The sequence below is a fragment of the Lupinus angustifolius genome, chromosome LG11 (genome assembly GCF_001865875.1).
Source record: "Lupinus angustifolius cultivar Tanjil chromosome LG11, LupAngTanjil_v1.0, whole genome shotgun sequence".
Lineage (NCBI taxonomy): Eukaryota > Viridiplantae > Streptophyta > Magnoliopsida > Fabales > Fabaceae > Lupinus > Lupinus angustifolius.
Window position 1 is genome coordinate 2,056,649 of NC_032019.1, and position 26,501 is coordinate 2,083,149.

Genomic DNA, 26,501 nt, shown 5'->3' on the forward strand with positions numbered 1-26,501 from the left:
ATCTTATAGTTTTTCCCTTTTCGGGTTACATTTTAATGATTTTGGCGAACTTGACTAAAATGTGATAGAAGTTTTAATTTGCAAAACATGAAAGAAAAAATTCTCAGGCTACCCATTGAGCCATCCAAACCAATCCGTTAGTGTTTGGATTGGTTTGGTTTAAACTTGAACCATTCTAAGTCAACCTATTTTGACAGTTTCATACAAAATTTTCCACATGCAATAACTGAACTTGATTACACACGTAGCAATCCTTTATCCTAGGATTATCCTTGTACAACATACTCTGAGTAATAATCTATCTACAAGGTTGTTACTTAGAAATAAAATAAAGGGAAATAGCAAGAATCGGAATTGGTCGACATGCCAATGTTTACAACTTTTCATTACTACTACATCATCATCCCTTCATCTTTATCTGTCCCAAAACCCATCATTTCAGAAACATACTCTCAAATCAATGATTATGTGATGTGCACGTTTAGGGTACTGCAATGCATTAAATAAAGTCTTCTATGAAATGATTATTTATAAATCTCGACTTGTTTTTTTATTTATTATTTCTTTTAGTTGAGACGTAAAAGAACTTTGCTCTACTAAAATATCTTCTTCTAATCAAATGTTTTATTTTATTTATTGTTTTTGTATATGTATTAGTGTTGTGGATAGCGACTAGTGGGTAGAATTTTACCCCATTCCCTCACCTAATTTGTCCTTTTCTTAAATGAATGCATATATAATCGAGTTTCATCATATCTAGGTTTTAGTTTAAAAATTAGATTCTACTTATATTTAAAGTAGGATAAGAGTTTCCAGCCCAACTTTTGTTTATCATTGATTTCTTCTTTTATATGTGCATTAATGATCTTTGTCCATAGTAATTTGATTTCAACAATTTATCTACTTGTATAATATCATATGTTGATAATATTTTAAAATTGTTTTTACGGGTAATTTAGGACATTTTGTATAAATGATTTATCATCACATTATCTATTTCATGTGATGACTTTAACATCCCAATTAATATCTGATATTGGTAAAGTTTTTCATGGATACAGTCTATTTTCTTTATTATCAACCTCTCTTATTACACTACGAAAACGTTAGTAACTATAACAAAACTAAAGCTTTCTTAATTTTGTGTGACATGAGAAAACTGATCTATATCCTTGTCATATTGTAACTAAAGTATTGAACTCCGAACTTTAATATACTAACCTACGAATATTTATATATTGACTACATCATTATCATTTTTTATCGGACCATACCATTAGTACTAGGAGATTATTAATTATGTGACCGATTATTTATGGTTAACTTTTTTCATGTAACTGCTGAGAATGATAAACAAAAGTGTGAAGGAAATCCGAAAATTAAGTAATAATTGGAGTAAAGAAGAAACGAGAGAACACTGTTGCCAGAACATACGTGACAGCAGAGATTCACTGATTCACCCACATTCCAAAACATACGAAAATGAACGTTGTTTGATATGAGAATATTTTTTGGGGAACAATATAGGAGAATATTAAAATTAGTTTATATGGAAACGTCTCTTTCTGGTAACAGTTATGTGTCATTGCCAAGTCACCCACTGTTTCTGCTATTATTTTTAATCAATGACCATATTGAGTGCCTAAAGTATTGGTGACTAATGAACAACTTATTCATCAGAGTTTTATGCCTTTTGAGTTTTGATTCTTGAATGGTGTATATATTTTAATCTTTCTATAAATGGTTAAGATGAGAATATATATGTATGTATGTGTGCGCAAATTGGTTTTGGTATATGTCTAATGGCCACAAACCAATAGTTGCATTTTAAATAGGATATGCTACTTTTTGTTTAAATGGGTTGCATTTTGTTTTGTACTAGGCTGGTCGGAATGTAAGATGTTATTTGTTACATTTTCCTTTCATAATAATGCTACTATTTGAATTATTCGAAAACACACACATATCTGTGTGTGAGAATGGATATATTTACCCATGAGTGAGCTTATATATTTTACTAAAAATATATTCATATAATTTAAGGAAGTCAATCTTTTTAAATAGATAAAAAATTTATAATAAAATTATGAATTATACAATGTAAACTTGTCAACATGAAATTGGTTTAGTAGTGGGTAAAGTTAGACAAATGTATTATTTAAGGTTAAAGACTGATGTTGGAATCCTAAAATCAACATTTATCAAAATGGTAGTTACAGTACATAAAAGAGGATTAAAAAATAAATATAAATCATTCCCATTAGTGTGTGTGAATTATTTGTTAAGTAGATCAATGTTATATAAACCAAACTAAAACGTTGTCCATGATAAGCATAAGCAACTTCACCATGATTTGATCGTAATAATTTAATTTCGTATGCTCATTGATTAACGTGATTATACAACCTCAATTTTATAAATTTAATGTTTATATGTGAATAGTGTAACAACTTTTTTTACAGCATATTATCCATTATTTATAGATTAATATTATTGATTTTAAAACAAAAATAATATAATTAAACAATAGATGTGACCACATGTCAGAAGTCAAATTATTATTCCAATTGATGAAGCGGCACGTAAATTAGAGAAAAAGATTATTTGTCCTAAAATAAAAACTTTGCTCTTTCATGTAGTTTTAGTTTTTCGTGTTTTAAAATAACTCAGTACTCATTTATAGTTTATTTTCAGCTATATTTTTTATTTATCACTTTTCCTTTTACTTTATTTCCATTTCTTTTTAATATAGTTTAAAATATGTATTAAATAAGGTTTTAGTCTAATTAAATTAATTTATTATATCATTTAATTATTTTTAAACTACATACATAACCTACTTATAAAAAGTATAATATAAAATGAGAGAATAATTTAATAAAGGACAAGCCGCACCCTACTAGAATAATTACAACTTTCAATTGTTAATTGTAAATCACAAACGCTAAATACTCTCATTTAAAAAGCTACAAACTCTCTATAGTTTTTTTTGTTAATCTCAATAGTAATATATTTATTAAATTAAAAAGTTATATAGTACCTAAATTAGGACAAGGATCCTATGTCCAAAAAAACTTTGTCTCTTTATCTCTAACCAATCATATTTCCTAAAATAATATAAAATATTAATTTATGTTTTTTATAAAAACAAATTCCAATAAAATAACTTATTTTGATTGATTTGGTACATTATTAGGAACACCAATAGGTACAGCTGATCCTCGTTCCCTAAATTAAAGCTTGCAGTATCTTGTGATAATATATTGTGGGCTATTAGCAGCCAAGAGAAACCTAATTGTGCAGTGGGGAAGGCACTAAGATAATGTAACTCTCTATAAACAACTCAAAGCAGTGATGGTGGTGGAAATGGTGGATGCCATAAACCCTCTTCCACGGCTATTAAACAGAAATGTGAAGGTGGTGGATGTACCTAAATTTCCTTATAATTAATGCAATTATCATTTATATTACTTTATTAGTTGGGTTCTGAACTAGTGGTTCTAACCTTCTTATGTTATTGATCAGTTATGAGTTAGTTTAATGTACTAGTTGTGTTTAGCAAAAGTGGATTGATTTGAATTATTTTTGCATCTCAGATGTGAAACACGATAGTAAATGAAATAAATCATTTACTTATTGCTTTTGGTGATAGACTATTACACGTGTAAATTTTAACATAATTATGATAAAAATTAATAGTAATATTTTAGCATTTCTTGTTCAATATATTGCTGATTTAGAAACAAAAGACTTAATTATTTTTTTAACTATGCTCTTATTTATTGCATTCAAACTTCTCATATTATATTATTCTTTCTAGCTCTCATAATTATAAGAAATAAATAACGATTAAATGAACATATTTTAGTCACAAAAAAAATATATTATTTAATCATTTCTTAATATATGGATAACTTTAAGAACAATCAACTATTTATTATAAATTGAATGAGGTGATGTTATTATAAAAATAGACATTTTCAAATTTTAACCCTGATCTAAAAGAATGAATTTGTGTAATATTTAGAGCTTACCACTCAATAGGTAACCCAAGAAAAACTATATGCATCCTTGTCACTTCTCATATTCTTCTCAAAAGTAAATTTATACACTCTCTTTCTCATTCTCTTTACACTATCTTTACTATTGAATGAGAAAATCAAATTCATTTCCTTTTTTCTCTAAATGTCATTATTTTTTAATCATCAATTGATTAAACTCACACATATTTTCTGTTCCATTAAGCATATATATGATTTTTCTTTCAAACTTAAATGATGTCTATTTTATTATTTATTTATTTGAAAAAATATAGGTTCAGCTTCATCTTTGTTCTTTTATGATTTTAGCTCAAGTCATATCTATTTTATTTTTATCTTAATTTTATATTTTATTTTTATCTTAATTTTATATTTTATTTAAAAATATTATTTCTCTTTATACTTTTATATGTTTTATGCAAATATTAAAAAATGAAATCTCTTTAATTCAAAATGGAATTATCTGCACAACTATTATTAAAAGAGAGTAAATTACACTGACGTCCTCTGAGTTTTAGTGAAATTACACAAACTACCCCTCACTTTTTTACACCTACACAAACCTCCCATAATTTTTATACTTTCATTATACTGACCACCCCTTCATAAGAAATAAGTGTAATCTTTTAAACAAAAAATGTGATAAATGCAATTAAGTTAAACAAAACATGATATATTGTGAAGACAAGTCCAAATAATATATGAGTCAATATTTCTTTATTATTTTTGGTTCGTTTTTATTATTTTTGGTTCGTTACACTACATTATAAGAGTGATTTTAGAATTGTTGATGCATTTTGAAACCAAAAATAATAAAGATACATTGATTTGTATATTATTTAGACTTGTCTACACAATATATCATATTTTGTTTAACTTAATTGCATTTATCACATTTTTTGTTTAAAAAATTACACTTATTTCTTATGAATGAGTGGTCAACATAATGAAAGTATGAAAATTAGGGGAGGTTTGTGTAGATATAGAAAAGTGAGGAGTGATTTGTGTATTTTCACAAAAGCTTAGGAGGTGTCAGTGTAATTTACTCTTACCAATTGTGTCTCCGAGAAACATTTCAATTAACTAATTCGCTAGATAAATGGTATGAATATAAACCCTAAAAATAATGAGTATTCTATGAGATAGAAAATAATTAGGCAATCATATACTCAAATAATAATAATAATATTATGTATTTTAAAACTAATATTATTTTATAATCAAATAATAATGAGTTATATCATTATTGTTAATAAAATTATCATTTCATTGGAATAAAAAATTGAGTGAAGTAATCATTTTATTTTGTAATCACCACTAATAAACATATTTTATTTTGTTACGAGCTATAACAACGTAAATTCAACAACTATAATTGTTTGAATTTGATGTTTATTTTAAATTCTCAATTGTATCTATTCAATTCTCAATTGTTTGTGTTAAAAGTAATTTTAGAATCAAATAATAACAATGATGTTTATTTTAAAATTGATCTTATTTTAAAGTCAAATAATAATGAGCTATAAATTGATAAAGTACATTAAAAATGGGAAGAAATATTTAATAATAGATATTTCATACATTGTGTTTTGTTTTTATTTTTCTTCCAATATTTGTAATTCTTTTAGCTATTTTAACATGATTTTATTATTAATATCTTTTATTTATTATTTCTTGTGATGGAGTTATAAGGTAGTCTGATGATGAAAAGGGAGGATGTAAAGAATGAAGTGTAGAAGATTGTGAGTTCGAATCCCATCATTAATAAAAAATGAGTTATAAGGTAGTTTGATAATGAAGATGAAGGAAGTTGAGGGTGAAATCTCACTCACAACAAAAATATTAACGTACTAACAACTAACAATTGCCTATAAAAAAAATATTGATGTGATTGATAAAGTAATAATAGTAGAAAAGAAAGTGATTCACGTAAAGGTTTTAACACTCAATCATATAAATTGATAACCTTTTTAAAATAATTTGTTACGTACATTTAGCAAATTTAATAATTAATACATATTTAATTTAACATTTTAAAATATTTTCTCAAAGTTTTGTAACTAATCTAATAAAATGTCTCAACCGGAAAACATTAAAAAATACATCATTAAATTATTAGTTATTTATACCATTACTCTAACTTTGATTTTTTGCATAATTAGTTCAAGGATTATTCACACTTTAATTTTGTATAGTTAAAATTTTCAGCATCTTACGTATAAGACCTTTTTAACATTTACAAGATACTTCAAATTCAACAAATCAATTTTACCATTAATAATGAGATTTAACATAAAAATGTTGATTATGTCATTCAAGTTTATTTAAAATTGTTTGATTTGAATTATTTTATGCATTTATATGTACTAATTAGAGTACGACCTAAGAAATATAAAGCATACTACTAGTACACAAGGAACATAATGAGTAATATATTATTTAATGGTATGATAATATATGATATCTGAATAACTTTTGTTAAAAAATATGTATATGATTTTTAGCAAATATATAATAGTTCTTCGCCTTATCTTACATGTTTATTGTAGCCTTCTTGTGGTATTTGTTTTAAGCACACTATATGTACTTCTTGGGTCGAGCACTTGTGTCTTATATCACAAAAGTTAACAATTTCATAAAATATATTTAATTATTAAAATTTGAACATCAATATATTTTTCTATTAATTCAGTGAAAAAGGTCTTAACATAAAATCTATTTCAGTCAACAACTTTTAGCAAAAAAAGACAGAGTAAAACGTGGTGTTTTCCCAGCCATTAAATCATTATTAATAATATCATACTTTTTTTATTTTAACTGATCTGGTATATTTCTGATGTCATTTCAGTGTGCAAGTGGAAGTATATGTCAAGCAAAGCCACACAGCTTTTCACTTTATACATGGCAAAAGCACTTTATAACTTTTTACTTTGTACTCTTTACTATATTTGAAAAAACAAGTACTAGTAATATACTATTAAAGTTTGAAGAAAAGGGTAGAAAATAGTTGCTGATGGCTTAGGATCTATTAGAGAATGCATTGAAGGAATCTCAGTTGAATGATTATTAGTTGTCTTGAAACCTATCTGTAAAATCCATCTGGATTTCGTATATTCACACGTGTTTATTATCACCGGCTTTCTTTGATAACCCGTCACCAAGTATATACTAAGTATAATAACATTAGATAAAACTAATTCTCTTATATAAAAAATTTCAATTTTACAATTTTCAAATTCATCTTAGTACTCACTAATGAGGAAAAAGAAACCAACACATTCTATGAGATACTCTTGTCACAAAATCTCCTTGTTTTTTATTTAGGTGTTAGTTCAATTAAAAAATATTATTTAATTAAAAAAATTATTACAATAAAAAATATATGATTTTTTTGGAAAGAGATCTATATTGTAAACCAAGATTCTCTATATCAAAAGTTTTATATACCTTTATATTAATATAATAAGATTTTGTTTAATAAAAATTAACATATCTTAATTAAATTTTTATTAATTATCATATTAATACATTTATATAATTCACAAAACATCATTAAATTAATATAGAAATATAGAAAACTTTTGTAATTTATTCTACTTCACTTCATGTGATGATGTTGTCATCATAAGATTAGGATAGGGCCCACTTTGGTCTTTTATAAAAGGGGAAATCCCCGCGATTAACGAGACCAGGATTCAACAATTGGCCCTTTTTTACAAACAAATCTTTTATTGCGCTTTCTCTTTCCTCATCCATGTTTGTGTCTTTTTTGTAAACCTTCATTTTTGCTTTCTTCATTTCCATTGTTCATAAACCCAACCCCAACCCTCCAGAATCCCCTATTCATTATTATAATTGTCACTATTCCAACATAGACTTTACACATTTATAGAAATCGAATCAAGAGAGAATTAACTAGTTTAAGTAAATGAGGGAAAGGAATAGGGAGGAGGAAGAGGAGGGTGAAGGGAAGCAAAAAACGACGCCGTCAACGAAATCCGGTGACCCTTCATCTTCTTCAACACCGTCGTCGTCTTCTTCTTCTTCCGATGAGAAAGAATACGAGGTTGAAGAACTGAGGGATCGGATAAAATCATCAAGAGGAAGCAGGTTCAATTTGATAGAGAAGGAGTTGAGTTGGCGAAGGAAGTTCAGTCGCGAATCCCTTATTGCTGGTTTCAAAGACTTCGTTATTCTTCCTCATAACTGGTTCGTTTCTCTCTTCTTCTTCTTCTATTCTTCTTTTTTGTTTTCCTTTAACTAATTAATTAAATATTATTATAATGGATTAGTTACTGAGTTAGATAAATTGAACGTGTTATAGTTGCGTAATTAGAGTCATATAGAATAATTAAAAATAGATAGTGGCTCCACAAAAACAGGGTTAGTGGTTGAAAATGGCGGTAAGTTTGAAACGGAGGACGTTACTGCATCCATATATATCATTACACGTAACATGTTTTCTCCTCTTAGCTGGCCTCACACATATAATGCATGCGAATCTCTAACACGTTCATTTGCTCCTTTCAACTGTCACGCTATCACTCTTAAATATTTCTCCTCCAATCGGATCAAACCACCATTTACTTGTTCTTCTTAACTTGTTCTAAGCCTAATATTATTCTTTTTGTTCAACCTATTTTTATTTTTGGAGAAAATTAATGTTATTTTCTAAGACCATTTTCTTGGCCGAAAAGTGAGGCAGTTGCTTTACGTATGATTAGGGTTTGGAGGAGAGAATAAATGATAATAGATTCTGGACTTAAATAAGGGTAGGAAGGAGGATGATTAAATAATTGATATATTTTTATGAGAAAATGTGATAAACATTTTCGGACACTGTATAAATTGCAGTTAATTATGTGATGATAAATGCTTTATTTGAAGTTTAAAACAATGGAAGAATATATTGTTTGATGTGATAGTGGTGATAACTTCAGGTGGTATCGGGTATGGTCACAATTCATCTTGTTATGGGCAGTGTACTCATCATTCTTCACTCCAATGGAGTTTGGATTTTTTCGTGGACTGCCTGAGAATCTCTTTGTACTGGATTTCATTGGACAAATATTCTTTCTTGTAGACATTGTTTTGCAGTTCTTTGTTGCTTATAGAGACAGTCAGACATATCGTATGGTCTACAAGCGTACCCCTATTGCTCTCAGGTAAATTTCTACTTCTTTTTGCATATTCTACTTCTAGCTAGCCATCATTAATTATGCTTATTTGGTGCCAAATTTTGGAGATTAATTAGGTGAGATTTTTTATGTTTTTTTGGAGGGCTAAATTGACTATTAATTTAAAAGTTAAAAAAATTAGGCCCAAATATTTTTTAGCTTTAAAAGTTTAACTAATTTTAATTTTAGTTTAGTCCCTAAAAAGATGATTGTATCTCGCCCAATATGAATTCTTGAGAGATTTAATGAGCTAATTGTATTTTCGTTTTACAATGGCTTGTCTCTATATATCATATTATATTATATAGCTTTTACTTTATTTCACAACGATGATGATGAAACTAGAAAAGAAAACGGATTCTTAAAATATATTCTATCTTTCAAATGAAATGTTAAGAAGTTTTTATGTTTATCTATATGGATGTATCCAGTTGTTTTATTTATAAAATAATGGTCAATTTATATCCTCGTCAAACTATATAGGCTTATATCACAGTGTTATGAAACCCGAGCCGGACGTCAAACCGGCAGAGGTCCCGTATTAAGTTTAAACGGTTAAACCGTCTGGTCTGACCGGGTGATTTTGTACATAATTAATAATTTTTATTTATAAATATACATTTATATATAAATGTAAAACTTTATATAATTAATAATTATGTATAATATATTGAAATAATACCTTTTTTATCTTTTTCTGGACCTAGTAAAACAAAATATTAGAACATTGTCCCATTTTTTTTATTTTTAAGTGAGCCGTCCGGTTTACTTCCCGGGTTAATCCGGTTTAACCGGGTTTAACATGGTCGGACCGGATTTTTTCCGGTTCAAAGCGGTCCAACTCTCATTCGGTTAAGACGGCAAACCAGAGCCGTTTTCAAGTCCGGTCAGCGGTCGGACCGGTCGGACCGTCCGGTTCCAACAACACTGCTTATATGTCTATTATAAGGCACTACATAACAAACAACACTACATCACTCCATAATTACCCACAACTAATTGAGCTGATATCTTAATCATCAGTTTTGGCTCACCAAGGTCTAGTATATACAGATGTAAATAAAGATTAGTCAATTACTAGAAAAGTCAAGATATGTACATAATTTGTCATCTTATTATTTTGTTATCAATCCAGTCATCCAACCAACAAGGTGTTGGTTTAGGAATAGAGATTATACGTCTTCAATGATGTCTTATTCATCAGACTATTATTTTTTGTTTTTTAAATTTTCTTCTTATAAATGTGGCAATATCTTACTGGCCAAGGACAATGAATGAGAATCGTTGAGGACATGTGATCTCTGTCCGTTGGTTTAGTAGTCTAATGCCTCATTATATCCTCAAATATATGAAAATGTCAAAATTTTGATTTATGTGAACAATTTGATAGGTGGAGACAATCACACATGATTAGTTTCTTATCCATGGAATGAGAGAGTTCTTTTGGTTAAATAAAAAAACTAGGTCATACAAAAATTACAATATCACTTAGTACTTCAATGAAATTTGTTGTTATATAAGTCTAACAAAGATTAAGTTTTCATTAAGTTAGCCTTTATGTTAAGAACATCTTAATTAAAGGACTAAGTCAATGACAAATTTAATTTTTAGGGACTAATGTGTTATCAAATTTGTAGGTGTCACTTCTATATTTGAAAGACAAAATTGACTACTATCTTTACTTAGTAACATTCAGTATACTTTTGTTTTAAGATATCATTATTGTAATTACACTCATAAGAGGGAGGTGAATGTAGGTTTTGAATGCATAGATAAATGCACCAAGTCCTTGTCTAGTTAAGTTATATTCCAACGTTGGTCAATGTAATTTTCCCTTTTTAGGATGCAGTCTCGCATGACTATGTTTTTCCTATTTGGGTAAAGTCTGTGGTTGGTTTTGGTTACCTTACAAATATATGTTTCTGTGCTGAATTGGCTTGGTATGTAGCATTGTAGCTTATATCGGGTGTCGATATTTTTATTTGTTTAAAATTGATTTAAGGCTTACTTGTTTCTGTTCTTGCAGGTATCTAAGATCTAGCTTTGTCCTTGATTTTCTTGGATGTATGCCTTGGGATATCATCTACAAGGTTCTACCCCCTCCAGATAAACCTAAAACTCTTCAATACCTATATTGCTTACCTTGAAGAATTAAATTTAACTAGTGATTAAACCCAAAAATATATACATGGATAAAAGCTTAAGTCAAAATTCTTACTTGAATATTTGATCCAAAAGTCTATTATGCAACTTCATATGAGGGTTGAATGCTGGTCATCATATTTACATTATCCTTTTATTTATCTAATCAGAATGCAAGTCAATTACATTGATAAAAGAGTGCAATATATATCTATAATATATATATATAGTGTAAAAATTTATAACTCAGTAGACTATCGACCATTCATTATCGTGATGACTTGATAGAATGCTTCTTGGTTTACAAGTTTTGAAACTTTAGTGTATTATTAACAAAGTATGTTTAAAGCACTTCATTCACAACAATTTTTTAAGCCTGTTATTAAATGCCAGAAATTTGTTCTTGTGACTCACTGCAATTAATTTAACTAGAGGATTTAAGTCTTGATGTGGCCGGCCTGTGGTTTTTAGATGTAATACTAAGTAATAACTTGTCATCAGCTTTTGTTATGATATGTGGTTTTGTAGCAGTTTCCTTATTATAAAGGTTTTCACTTCATGGCTCTTGGTCTAATCACTAGGATAACCTTTTCTGAACAGGCTTGTGGACGAAAAGAGGAAGTGAGATACCTTCTGTGGATCAGACTATATCGAGCGCGGAAAGTACATGAATTTTTATACAATTTGGAGAAGGATATACGTATCAATTACATTATTACTCGGATTGTGAAACTTCTAGTAGTTGAGCTCTACTGCACACATACAGCAGCCTGCATTTTCTACTATTTGGCTACTACACTACCTGCATCCCAAGAAGGGTACACATGGATAGGAAGTTTAAAAATGGGTGACTTTAGTTACTCAAATTTCAGAGAAATTGATCTTTGGAAGCGCTACACAACATCTTTGTATTTTGCTATAGTTACTATGAGTACTGTCGGTAAGTTATCATGTTTAATTCACTGAGCAAAATTATTTTCATTATGATGGTCATTAGTAACTGTTACTCTGCCTAAGTTGTGGTTTGTTGCCAATATTGACATAGCTGGTAACTGTTATGTGAGCTATTTGGTAGCTAATGTAAAAGTTTGACAAATCTTCAATGTATGGATCTATGGTTCTCCCTCTACCCCTTTAATCCAACAAAAGTGGAATTTTGTTTGATTAAAAGGATTGGATGACTGATTAAGAAAATTGTTGGAGAAACCATTAACAGCAGATCTTACTCTGAATGGATTTAGTGAAAATTTGGTTTGTGTTAGAGCTCAATGGGATGATTTAATCCGTGTAGCATCACACCTAGAAGGGTGAGACTTCATTGTGGTTGTTGATAATGATAATCATACAATTCTACTGATAAACTTGTCATATAGTAGCATGGGGTTCAATTCTTCCAAAAATAAAGCAAACGAGCCTTAGCTTCTTTTTTCTTTACAGGCCCAATCTAAAAAACACCAGAAGTTATCTCAAAAGCACTAGAAGTTATGACCGATGTTTTAAAAATAGAACCAATTTAGCAGTTGGACTATGGACCTGCCATGTTCTCGGTTATAATGTTATCTGATTCAACCACAAATTTAACTATTTGAACCATGACCCAAAGGTCTTGCCATTTCAATCTGTTTTTTAAATCATTGGTTATAATATCACTGACCTTATGAGGCATATGAACACAGGTTCAAATATAAATTATATGGACCTTAGTTTTCATGTGGCACTATTGTTTCTTTCTTTGTGGGCATTTGCTTTTTGTAGCATAGTATAGGATTTTGATAAACTGATAGTTATCAGAACCTCATCTATAGTCTTCTGGATACTGATTACACTTTCTAGAGACTAGTCCACAAAATTATTGCAAAATTTTAGATTGTTTTCCTAATTGTGTACCATCTGATCTCTCTTGAAAGTTCTTTTGAATGAACCATGTTTGTGATTTTCTTTTTTTTCTTCCACAGGCTATGGAGATATACATGCAGTAAATATGAGAGAGATGATATTCATAATGATATATGTATCATTCGACATGGTTATTGGTGCTTATTTGATTGGTAACATGACAGCTTTGATAGTCAAGGGATCAAAGACTGAAAAGTTCAGGGACAAGATGACAGATCTTGTGAAATATATGAACAGAAATAGACTTGGAAGGGATATCCGTGAACAAATAAAAGGCCATTTCCGCTTACAGTACGAGAGCAGCTACACTAACGCTGCTGTCATTCAGGAAATCCCCATTTCTATTCGATCTAAGGTAACAAGAAAAAGAAGAGAACTTTTAAGCCCATTTATGGTCAATTACATAAGTCACCATTGTGATTATTCCTTTTTGTGGTTTCCCATCTTCTTCTAAACTCTTTCTGTCATTTCATAATTGTTTTGCACTTAGTAGGTATTTGTGATCTGGAACCGTTTTTATTGGTTTTAAATTTTTGATCATGATCATGGAGTTCTTTTTTATATGTTTACATTATTGCAGTCAAATTAGTGAAAATTTGCCCAACTATAAAGGGTGGATAATTTGTAAGGAGAGTATACAATACATTTGCAAGGAATGACACTAGTTGAAAATGTCCGTAGAGTTTGCTAAAGTATCTAATGATAAAAGGAAATGCTAGTTTAATGTCAAAACGGATTATCACTTCATTAAGTTTCTACTGATGCATATTAGAAAATCTCCATACGATGTGATCATTGTATAAGTTAAAAGTTTCCCAATCCTATCATAGTGTTGGACATATTCAATTTCCCAGTTGCTCTATTTTTTAATCTACTCCTTCCTTTACGGTTTTTTGGTAGCATTTTTTTCTCATTTCATTGGCCACTTCTTATTAACATCTTCCATGTTATGTTTTTTAATAATTTTTTATGCTTTTGGTGATCATTGTGTCTTGTGGTTTAAGGAATACCATCTCGAACAGTTCCGTTTTCATTCTATTCTGATCATTTTCGGAATCACTATATGCTTATATAAAGAGATTACTCTGATTCTGTAAAATAATAATGCAGTTAGTTCAAACATCTTTATGTCTTCAGAGATGGACATATTTTATAGTTCCCAGCATTTTGGTTGTGAATGATGTGGTGATCATATTCCTTTTTGCAGATATCTCAAACATTATATTTGCCATACATCGAAAAAGTTCCACTTTTTAGGGGCTGCTCTTCAGAATTCATCTGTCAGATTGTAAGTAATCATTTTCCCATCACCTAGAAAGTAAAACGCATGTCAATATGAAATGGTTTTCCGATTATCTGTATTTTTTATTGTACAAAGCTCTATAAGAAAAACAATCTAAAAATTACTACTAACTTAGATCTTTCCGATTTGGCAAGCAATTTTGTTGTTGCAAACTTTAACAAGCGAGCATGTATATTTCATTCCATTGCTCAATTTAGTAAACCAGAAACGATTATCAGTGTTTTTTCCCACCCATTTCTATTTTCTATTTATTGTTTCCCACGCACCTTATGTGCTCAACAACAATTTCCTCATGGAAGACTTGAAGGGACAAATGATACAATATGGATCAAAACCTGTCCTTTTTCTACATGTGTACCCATTCACTGAAATCACCACCTTTGTCTAATGAGAATTTTTATACATCTTCCCTTACCCTTACCTGCACGAGGGATGTCAAATAATAATCATTTATTTGCCTTTGATCTCAGATTACTAGGCTCCATGAGGAATTCTTTCTTCCTGGGGAAGTTATCATGGAACAAGGAAATGTTGTCGATCAACTATATTTTGTCTGTCATGGTGTTCTGGTATGATTTTATATTTCCACATCCACTTATGAAATTGTTCAATTTCTTTCTTTTTCTTCTTCTAGGTTTCAGATATTTTTAGTTATAGCTTCTGAATAATTTGGCTTGTAGACATACTGGTATGCATACATTTTTAGGCACGTGTCTTCAGTCAGTTATCATATAGACTAGCAGGTTAAACTTTTGTAATATGAATTGCATAACTTCTACATCTAGAAATCGTTCACACAAGACGGATTTCAAGGTATGTTTATTGAATGCCAGATGCTCTTTCTATGCAGGAGGAAGTAGGCACAGCTGAGGACGGATCTGAAGAAACTGTTTCATTTCTTCGACCCAACAGCTCATTCGGAGAAATATCTATTCTTTGCAACATTCCTCAGCCATATACTGTTCGTGTTTGTGAACTGTGCAGACTTGTGCGGCTTGATAAACAATCATTTACAGATGTCCTTGATATATACTTTTATGATGGAAGGAAAGTACTAAACAACCTTCTAGAGGTAATAATGTTATATTCTCTTAGTTACCACATTATTATCCCTTCTAGTCCTACTTTATAACCGAGTACATGCCATGAATTAAAAATGTACCATGCTACTATCTAGTAGAAAACTTGGATTGGATGTACTAAATTACACATTTAGGATTATATACCTAATTATTATTTTATGATCTCGATATAGCTAAATGTTTCATATTTTATAGGGAAAAGAGACTTTTCGGGGTAAGCAGTTGGAGTCAGACATCACATTTCATATTGGAAAGCAAGAAGCTGAACTTGCTTTGAAGGTAAACAGTGCAGCTTTTCATGGGGATATGTATCAGCTAAAAGGTTTGATTCGAGCTGGAGCTGACCCAAACAAGACAGATTATGATGGAAGGTCACCTTTGGTGAGGAGCTTGCAATCTTAACATGTCTTCTAATGAATCAGTTGCTTTCTCTTCATTAATGAATTGTAATATTACTTGTAATTAACAAATGCATAGTTTAAGAATACTGCTATAAAAATGTTTGGCTGATACATTTTTTTCTGTTTTCCCTATAGCATCTTGCAGCATGTAGAGGACATGAGGATATCACACTTTTCCTTATTCAAGAAGGTGTAGACATCAATCTTAGAGGTATGTCTAAGTTAATAAAAATTCATTACAGTGGAGCATACTTCAATTCTAGCTGACACAAACATCATTGATGTGATAATTTTATAGATAACTTTGGAAACACACCCTTAATTGAAGCAGTTAAGAATGGACATGATCGAGTTGCTTCTTTACTTGTTAGAGAAGGGGCCTCTATGAAGATAGAAAATGCTGGCAGCTTTTTATGTACAGCAGTTTTAAGGGGAGATTCAGATTACGTTAAAAGGCTTTTATCTAATGGCATGGATCCTAACTTGAAAGATTATGATTACCGAAGCCCTCTTCACATTGCTGCAGCTGAAGGTATCTACTTCATGGCAAAGTTGCTATTAGAAGCTGGAGCTAGTGTTTTTACCAAAGACAGGTACCATTTAGTACTCCTTTTGCATGTTCACGCTAACATGGCTAGTGTTTGTGAGAAAGGAACTTTTTCATACATGTTTTAACTTGAAAAATTAAAAAGGATGGTGCATATTCTCTAGTGTATCAGGCTTTAGGTTTTGATACCACTGCAGTGTACATGCATCTAATTGTGTGTGTATATCAGGCTTTAGCTGTATCATTTACCGTGACTTATTTCCACAGTCACTCTCTCAGTCAGTTCCCATGAACTTCTCCATTCTTCTTTGTTCTGAATGGTTTGTTTTCCCTTTCTTTGTTCAATCAACCTGGCTATGTAGTCATCATGGCCTACAAAAGTCCTATTTTGTCAACTGATCACTTGTGTGATGCTGCCCTGCTTAGACTAGCGCATTCAGAAGTCTTAACTGAACTCTTGAGAATATGATTTCTGGTTATTGTCTCTTTGTTTTCATTTGATTACACTAAAAGGAACAAGAAATTTTGTTTCTTATGTTGCTGCAAACAGATGGGGAAATACCCCACTTGATGAAGCCCGAATTTGTGGAAATAAGAACCTGATCAAGCTACTGGAAGAAGCAAAATCTGCTCAGTTGTCAGAATTCCCATGTCGTTCTCAAGAATTTACAGGTACTGAAATATATTACCCTTCTGTTCTAAGAGATGTAGGAAGTGTAGTAGTATGGGATATGTAGGAATTTAGAGTGATTAACTCGTCCATTCATAAAGTGAAAGCCCCTAAGAATTTCATGATTAACTCCTCGATGAACAAGTTTTCAAATTTATATACATTTATATGCCATTGATGTAATGTCCTATAATTTGATGAGCAACTGTGTTGTGGGTTTGTGTTAGTGTCTAGATCATCACTATAACTGTATACTCAAATCTTAAATTCATCTACCATTTTCAGATAAAATGCACCCAAAGAAGTGCACAGTGTTCCCCTTCCACCCTTGGGATCCAAAAGAACATAGAAAACATGGAATTGTGTTATGGATTCCACACACCATTGAAGAGCTAATCAAAACAGCAGCAGAGCATATAGACTTTCCTAGCGATTCTTTTATTTTATCAGAAGATGCTGGTAAAATTATTGATGTGGACATGATTAAAGATGGTCAGAAGCTGTATTTGGTCCATGAAACATCATAGACATTCATATCATGTCCCTTGTATAACCATAATGTAACTTTAGTAATGTTTTGTTGTCTCTAAAAATTAGCTTATCATTTTATCTTAATTACCATGCAAGTGAATTAAGATCAAACGATGTGCTTATGGTGTGCATATTTATTATTGTGCCAAAGAATACTGCACAAATTTATTCTGCCACTCCCAGCATCTATCGTAGAGTCACCAAAGAAAGCTCATAGGCTCTGCAGAAGCCCCTGCTGCCTTTGAAGTTTTACAGAAATAGCTTTAACAGAAGAAGCTGATGCTAAGCAACTTAAATTTGGGATTTTGGGCTATAGTGGTGAGGGATTTTTGTTGTTTGCGTGATGTCATTGATTTTAACATTGGTGTAACCATTGTACCCAAAAAAGAAGATGTAAATATTTAAAGGACATGTTTAGTAATTAATTTCCCAAAAAAGAAGTAAATATTTAAAGGACATGTTTAGTAAATAATTTCACTTCCATTTTGCGTAAGTAAGATCATGTACAAATATATATTGCAATGGACTAAGATTGAAATTGCTAATGAAAAATTAACTCAGTTCTGCATCTCTTTAATAGAAAACTTCACTACTAGCTTTCTTCAAAGCAATGAGACTGCGAAAATTTTCAAAAATAGGAAAAAGGAGGCGCCTAGACTTTCTTTCACTTTGATTAATTAGTCAAATTTTGTATACACATGATGATAATAAAGATTGGGCAAATAAACAGAAACTTAACTCTTAACATGATAAAAAGTCTAAATTTTTTACTAGGACATTTGTATCGATTATTACTCAAGTAAAACACATCCAATCAGCAAGGAGTACACGTTTGTTGTCTCACAGTTTGTGTCAATTTATGTGCCATGAGCGTTTGTGATTGGTCACTTATGGCACATGAAGTAACACAAATTGTATGACAACAAATGTGCTCTTATCAGCGAGTGCCAATTTTTTTTTTTAATAAATTGGGTAGCCCAAACTTGACGACGGTTAAAACCCGTTTGTAACATGGGCTCTTTCCGACTGGGCTAAAAGGCATTATTTAAGCCTTATTTTGCGGGCTTTTCAGATTGGCCCTACGGCCTATTTTGACAGCGTGAATTTCGAACTGTGCAATAACATTATTCCTCTCCATGAAATGACAACTATACCCTCAAGAGCAATTCAAGCTTCATGAACGCGCTAAAACACATAACAGAATCAGTTAAGCAAAATTGAATTGAAACACACACTCTGTTGAGTTGAGTGAATGAAATGAAAGTGTGTGAGATTATTCTTGAGCCAATAAGAAGAGCAAAGATGGAATCTTTATGATCTTTCTCTCTCACCATGTCTTTCTCTCTCACAGAAACTTGTAAGAAACGAAAACGAAACCCAAAAGTTTTCAGGTTCAACTCTTTTGGTGACCCTGGTTCTCCTATCACTCCCTCTGGTCCTTTTCGCCAAAACGTTCGATTCTTTATTCAAGAATGTGGAGAGCTTGAAGAATACAACGTTCTTGGTAACCCCTTATGGTGCACCCTTCTCGTTCACAACAAGACTAACCTCATGGCTCCTCTTTACACTCTTGAAGAAGATGTGTATCAGTCTTCTCACCCTTTCTGTGATTATTGCCGCTCTGCTGGTTTGTTTTCATGATTCTTTTTCTTAGTTTACTACTTGGGGTTGGTTTTATTGGTGATTCTTGAAATGGGTTGGTTCTATTTTGCGAGAATTTTATTTCTTTTGTCGTTTTATGAAATGGATATGAATGAATCTTGAGGGGTTCTTTGTAGTTTTAATTTCTGTCATGCACGACTCAGACTTAATTTCATTACTGATTCTTGAACTGGGTTGGTTTTTATTTTTGAAGAATTTTGATATTGCATGTCATTAATGCCTGTTAATGTGTTTCTTTGCAACTTTTGCGCTTTCTGTGGTGTCCTTTTGTAGTTTTGGGTTGTTTGATGATTTTGAAATTTGAATTATTCTATCATGCATGGGATACAGCTAATAACTATAGTGTCTTGAAGAGGGTCAGATTAGTTTTATAGGAATCTTGATTTATTGTTTCTGTCTTCTTTTTTGCTTAAATGAAAAGGATTGGTGGAAAGCTTGATGATTTCTTTCATTTATGTGTTAGTTTTTCTTTTCATTTTGGGTCTAGAAGCTGAAAAGGGTTGTTTTTTATATTCGATAATGATTCTGATGTGGTTCTTTGTTAAGTTTATGATGTTAGAACTAAATTGAGTATCATATATGATGCACAGGTTGGAGTGGACATTTTGTAACAAAGAGAAGATACCATTTCATAATCCCAATGGACAGTGGGTGGCATAAACACTTAGATGATGGTGCTTTTGATAATCAGAGTCATCTCTTGCATGGAGTGATTCACTGCAATGGCTGTGGCCATTTGATTTGCATTAATGGCTATGAAGGGGGATCGAAAGTCCTCAGTGGTAGAGAAATCATGGATCTATGGGACAGAATCTGCACGAACCTTAAAGCAAGGTATTTAAAAGGATAAATAACTTATCTTACTGATTCTAGTTAGATCCATTTATTGAGCATTCAAGAAGGGTTAAAGTTTAATTTGGTACTATTTTCTTTGTATTTATGTAGGAGAATTTCAGTGGAGGATGTTTCAAGGAAGAGGTGTATGGATCTTCGCCTTCTTCACGGAGTTGCTTATGGCCACTCTTGGTTTGGTAGGTGGGGTTATAGATTCTGTCGTGGAAGCTTTGGGGTTACAGAGAAAAACTACTATGAAGCAATAGAATCTCTTGGTTCTTTGGAGCTTGATGAGATTGTCAGAGATTTGAGTAAAACAAAGTGCCATAAGGAGATTAAACAAATGGTTCGGTGCTATAGAGATATGAGTGAAACTAAGATTGCCACTATCAGGGATCTTCTCAGGTTCATGCTTACTGTTAAGCCTCGTGCTCCTGTGACTAAGACAAGTTCTTTTCCTTCTTCAGGTTTCAATTCAAGAAATTCAACCAGACATGCACTCTCAAACAGAACAAATATAATGAAGGAGAAATTTGTGAGGTACAAGAAGTTCAGCACTATAGTGGCTAACATGGATATCAGGTGGCCTAAAAGGAGATTAGAATTTGCAGCACAAGTGATTGTAGATGCATTGAATGAGCACAGGGGTGTGAAATCAGGTTCTGGTGGAATGACAAGGCAAGATGTTAGAGATGCAGCTAGGCTTCACATTGGTGACACAGGCTTACTTGATTATGTGCTGAAATCACTCAACAATGTGATTGTTGGAGATTATGTGGTTCGTCGCATGGTGAATTCTAAGACTAGGATCCTTGAATATACCATTCATGAGCATGACAATTGGATCAAAGAACCTGAAATGGAGCCCGAGGCAATGGTTCATGTAGATCCCAAAGAAGAGTCATCTAGGATGCCTGGTAACGATGTTAATAGGGATGTACTTTATGTGTACAAGAATGTGATATTAGGGTATCCAGATTCAGAACAAATGGAGTTGGGAGTTCAGACAATTCTTGACAGCAGGCACTTTGTGAAGGAGTTTGAACTAACGGATGAAATGGAGCAGGTATTGACATTCATATGCAAGTTGAAACCAAGTGTTGATGAGGCTAAATATGAGTTGAGAGATCCAGGTTGTGGTGTGATCGTTACGGTTCCATTGCATGCAACTATTGGAGACTTGAAGAAAGCTTCTGAGGATGCACTTAGAGACACTTACTGCATAGCAGAAAGGCTTATAGTGATAGGTTTTGCAGAATTGATGGGAGTGAGTGATGAGGAAGTGCTTTTTGGGCTAATCCAATCAGGTGTTGAACTTTGTGTGAGTGGAATTGCTATTGATTTGTGCACCCCATTGAAGTATCAGGGTGGGACAGATAATTGGAAGGTGAGGTGTGAATGTGGAGCTCAAGATGATGATGGGGAGAGAATGGTGGCTTGTGACATTTGTGAGGTGTGGCAGCATACAAGATGCTGCGGCATTGACGACTCTGAGACAGTGCCACCACTGTTTGTGTGCACTGGATGTTGTGATTCACTTGCACCTGCAAGAATTGAATCTGCATTTGATATGGATTATGTTGATACTTATCTGATTTCTTCAGAGCCAACACCCTTACTGGAGTATGAATATGGCTACTGAATGCTTGTTTACCACTGTAACACTTGTTTTTTGTGAAGATTACATTCTCATGTACAGAGTGCCTGATTACCACCATTTACCTAATGATTGATCACCACAGCAACACTTTTTGAAACATTGCTGGTAGCTTAAAACTTGTTTCATTTGTTCCTTTCATTTTTCTTATTAGTTGTACATTTTGAAAGGTTCATTCTTTTATGTTGATTTGAAGGGAAAAAAGCTAACTTTCTTGTTAGTGTACTTTTTGAAAGGTTTATTGTTTTTTCATTGTTGTGCTATAATAGTAGAGATCCATTTACACCAAGCCAGTCTTAAAAACTTGGATTGTTTAATAATTACATGATTTGGACATTATGGGCAAACAAAATGATCTGAAAGCAAAGCAACATTGGCTTCTTCATTACAAAGAAAACTTAACAGTTACCAATATAGTTGCTTTGATTCCACCAAACAGGGAAGCAAAACATATTTCTATATTTCGCATTACCACAATAAAATACATCCAAGAGTATCTGATATTTACCATTACCATCTTCTGTCTCACAAGTTGAATAGCTCCATGTGCTGCCACAAAAATGTGATTGGTTGAAAAAAGTAAAATATCTATTAAATATTCACCAGGAGTGGCACAACTTGAGTGAAGGAGAATGTTAGCACATTAAAATGCAATATATTCACCAACAGTTACAGACAAATTTTCCAATTCAAAAGACCCTGCATTTCCAGTAAAATATCAACCATTTAATTAGCAACAGCAAAGCTAAAACTAAAGTCCTAGTCATACCCAACATTAATGGAAGTTTGCACCTAATGTTAGTTCTTTTTATCATTCTTGTTGTTGCAAAGCATTCAGTAATCATCTACCTTTTTTGTCAATAATCAATCTAATTTTCAAGTTGGTTTGACAGAGATAAAGACGAATGTAAACTACCATGTTGAACATATATTGAAGAAAAAGTAATAAATAGAAAAAGGTTAAAAAACTAAATATATTACATAAAACTGTAGGATTTAAGTTATTCAGAGTTAAGAATTTTTCAAACTTGATCACAAACACAACAAACAGATTCAGTCTTCATTAGATAACCCATCTTGCATATTCAAACTATATGGTAATACATAACCCACTTGAGTCTTGAGGCACTTAGAAGAAGGGAGCTCTGTGTGGTGTTCCCTTTCTTCTTCTTTTCCGCAGTGATTGTGGTTTAGAAGTTTCCTCATTTTGTTGTTCAGTGGCTTCCTCCATTTGAGGTTCAGAAGTTTCCTCTTGTGTCTCATGGGAAGGACTCTGGATGGAAATGAAGGGAGGGAATGAATCATTAGGTTTCTCTAAAACAGCTTTCACCTGAAAGTTCAGGTTAAAAGAAGTCAGAAAACACTAACTATATTGTTCATCTTAATGGCTAAGGGAGCGTGGAAAAAGGAGGAAACATATGATTGCGATTTTCAAATAATTGCCATTATCACCTTGCATGAGATCGAACAGTAGCTATATTTATGAGGTTCAGTCAATTTTCTACTGCAGATGCTGCATGACGCCTCATAATTTACTGCTGAACCATTGTGTGGCAAAGGATTCAGAGAAATAACCCATTTGCTGTTACATTTGTAGGGCTGCAACCAAACAGGAATCAAATTCAGAAACATGGTAAATAATTGAGTTCAGGAGGTTCACTTATCTAAATCCATTATTTAAACTTTTTAGTCAGGCACACAATTGTTGTAAAGATTTTTAGGTGTATTGGAGACAAGCATATCACCAATTAGGTAAACGAGTCATCCTATATGAACATTTATATGTGATTTGAACATTTATTTTGTGATTATCACCAATTAAACTGGTTTTTCTAGCTGATATTCCATGGTAGAAAACAGGACAATGACGAATTATGAGGTTGGGAATGATCACCACAATAGAATATTGGGTAGAAGTTCTAGCATACAATTAACAAGCATTTAGTCATCATACAACACTGTTATAATCATTCATCTAAAACTTTCCAAGGTCAAACAACCTATAGGAATGAAATAGCTTATGAAGCACTAACAATAGTCACCTGAGCTCAAGCTAGTTACAGAAAACCACCCAACATCAAAACTAAAAAGGAAAATGAACAAGGCATTTAAATCAATATTCAGTATAGCTGTAACAAGTTTTCTTATTTCATTCCACAACATAGACAATCAAGACTATCAAAGACATAATGATCTCCTATAATCTCTCCATGTGAATTTAAGCAAGTAATATCATATGCACTGAGTCACATAAGTTTTGAATGTTAAACCTATAATGTTTAGTCAAAACTTTCGAGTCAAGGAAATATATCATCATACCTGAATTCCTGAGCAGTCAATAAACTTTTTCATATCACTGAGGTAGACAGCATCTCTGTAAACATATCTATAGATTTGAAGTATCTGGTGATGGTCATGGGGACCTGATGATACACAAAATCGACAAGCTGGTTGATTGCAATTTATGCAGTATTGATTTAACTCGTTCCTGCGAAATGGGTGAGCTTCACAAGAGTCGAAAAAAGTTTCTCCCAGCAAAGCATCAAGCCACCTTGGCTTGTTGACTTTACATTGGGCCACCTGCTCATTCTACAAAGTAAACCATAAAAGTTAAGTTTATATTGGAAGTTACAAAAGAAACTAATATCCAGGACATTTTTTTATCCCACTAACTCTTTCAAGTTTTTATTCTTAATTTTTTTTATATTTTCATTTTCTCCCAAAAAGGCAGCCACCCTTCATATTTGTTGGCCACCCTTCATTACATTTTGATGCATCAATATGTTCAAACCGGACACTTTTCAGTGTTACTTTAACCGTTAAAGCAGCAAAAAACCATTACATATGAACCAATCACAAATAAAAGGAAATCTATTACTTCTAAATTCTAGGCCAACACAAAACCAAGAAGCAAATCTCCAGTATTGTGGTCACTCAAAAGTGCTTCTTTGACTAATAATTAATATAATTTCTCTTAAAAATACAAAAAATGGGATTCATATTGTTCTGCTTTATGGTCTACCAAGTGTTTTATACACTATTCATGAGAACAACTAACCGTTAGTGAATTTAAGTAGAGGGTGACAGAGCCTATCATTCGCAAAATAACAAATTGACTAATCGCAAGACAACACTTACAGAAAAGGGGGATTTGAAAACAAGGACTAAGATCAGAGAAAAGAAAATTCGCTAAATACTGCTTAAATTAACATGTGGCCAATAGTAAATATACGGGAAAAACTTCTCTCAACACACACCTTTTTCACTTTTCTAGAGGAAGAAGCACTCATCATCTCCTTCTTGCAGATTGAAACCAAAAACTAGGTTTACAAATTCCAGACTCAATTGGATGAATTTGACTAATGGACAAGAAGCAAATGAAAAGGGAAGAAAGGGTTATCCTAGTAACCGACCATTCCAATACATGTCTGCTATCTGATCTAGAATGAGGTCACGCTTCACATATTCAGTAGAAAGACAAATAAATACAATGAAGACTACACCAATGAAATCTGTGAGGCATTACTGCAAGACAATTTTCCCTTATTTTCTGATTGTAGGGCAGGTGTTTGTTTCATAGTTACATAATGATTACAATTACCGTAAGTACGGAATTCACCATACTGCGTACCACGTAACGGCCTCATCATAAAAATATCTCATAAAATTAATGTAAAAAAATGATGAACCATACCCAAGTGAGCCACGTAAGACGTAACTAGGGTTTGTTTGTCAGTGGTATTAGTCTGCCCCATCACACAACACAAATCAGTTTCTTCTTTTTATGAGCACAATTACTTTCCTTCCTAATAAAGATGGTACAAAATTCGGAAAGATATTTATGTTAATTTTATCAGCAATGTTCAATCTTATCAAAGGAGACCCTTTATTCTATATTTATATCTATCTATGTAGCTAGCCTGAATATGTTTACACATACATATGTATATACATGCACACACACACATATACTATATACTGAATTTCAGTTTTTATCAGTTATAAGTCTATGATAGTGAGGAAGCGTTACTGAAAATTTTGACAAACACCAAAAGAAACAAAATTTATGATACAATATGGGTTGGAAAAACTTACAAGTGAGAAAAAGAGAGTGCATTTTGATGAGAAACACTATTATATTTAAGAATCAATATTGCAGCAAGGTTGTGCATAGCAGATGTATATACACTTAGCTTCAATGAAGGACACCGAAGAAAACAATGTATAGGGAAAACAGAAATGCTTGATTGGGGAAAAAGATAATGCTTATGATACAAAGAGATAGAGGTTTTGTGAAGATGTGAGTTGAAGTTCTCAATTTTAGTTAAGGCAGAGGGAAACAAAACGAAGTTCAACATTGTCGTTTTGATGAGTATTTTTAGCCCATGATATTCTAATTAAAATAAATGAACAATAAAAGGGCCCAAAATAAAAGAGCAAACCCGTTTTCAATCCATCCCTAAAAAGGAAATAGATATTCATTTTGTGTTGATTGTGAAAGGTTAATGAAACAATAAATTATTGGAAATAACAGTTATATAAATCGAAAGAGATTAATT

General features: G+C 31.8%; 3 protein-coding genes across 4 annotated transcripts; 2 read left to right on the forward strand and 1 right to left on the reverse strand.

Moving 5' to 3' along the window:
- LOC109360892 (potassium channel SKOR) lies at positions 7,757-18,088 on the forward strand. Of its 2 annotated transcripts, XM_019606090.1 has the most exons (13): positions 7,757-8,249; positions 8,981-9,205; positions 11,244-11,307; positions 11,960-12,299; positions 13,315-13,610; positions 14,463-14,543; positions 15,029-15,127; positions 15,409-15,630; positions 15,836-16,021; positions 16,177-16,252; positions 16,340-16,634; positions 17,139-17,260; positions 17,544-18,088. In XM_019606090.1, exons 1-13 carry the CDS (start codon positions 7,969-7,971, stop codon positions 17,783-17,785), a joined length of 2,529 nt encoding a protein of 842 aa, XP_019461635.1. In that variant the 5' UTR covers positions 7,757-7,968; the 3' UTR covers positions 17,786-18,088. The 2 variants fall into 2 exon arrangements, with proteins under 2 accessions (XP_019461635.1, XP_019461636.1); XM_019606091.1 differs by lacking the exons at positions 7,757-8,249; positions 8,981-9,205 and adding an exon at positions 10,971-11,095.
- On the forward strand, positions 18,901-22,117 carry LOC109360894 (PHD finger protein MALE MEIOCYTE DEATH 1-like). The gene is made up of 3 exons (XM_019606092.1): positions 18,901-19,416; positions 20,042-20,285; positions 20,397-22,117. Exons 1-3 carry the CDS (start codon positions 19,122-19,124, stop codon positions 21,925-21,927), a joined length of 2,070 nt encoding a protein of 689 aa, XP_019461637.1. The 5' UTR covers positions 18,901-19,121; the 3' UTR covers positions 21,928-22,117.
- Positions 22,954-25,858, reverse strand: LOC109360895. The gene is made up of 4 exons (XM_019606093.1): positions 25,200-25,858; positions 24,262-24,531; positions 23,395-23,541; positions 22,954-23,272 (listed from the first exon to the last, which is right to left on the reverse strand). Exons 1-4 carry the CDS (start codon positions 25,233-25,235, stop codon positions 23,072-23,074), a joined length of 654 nt encoding a protein of 217 aa, XP_019461638.1. The 5' UTR covers positions 25,236-25,858; the 3' UTR covers positions 22,954-23,071.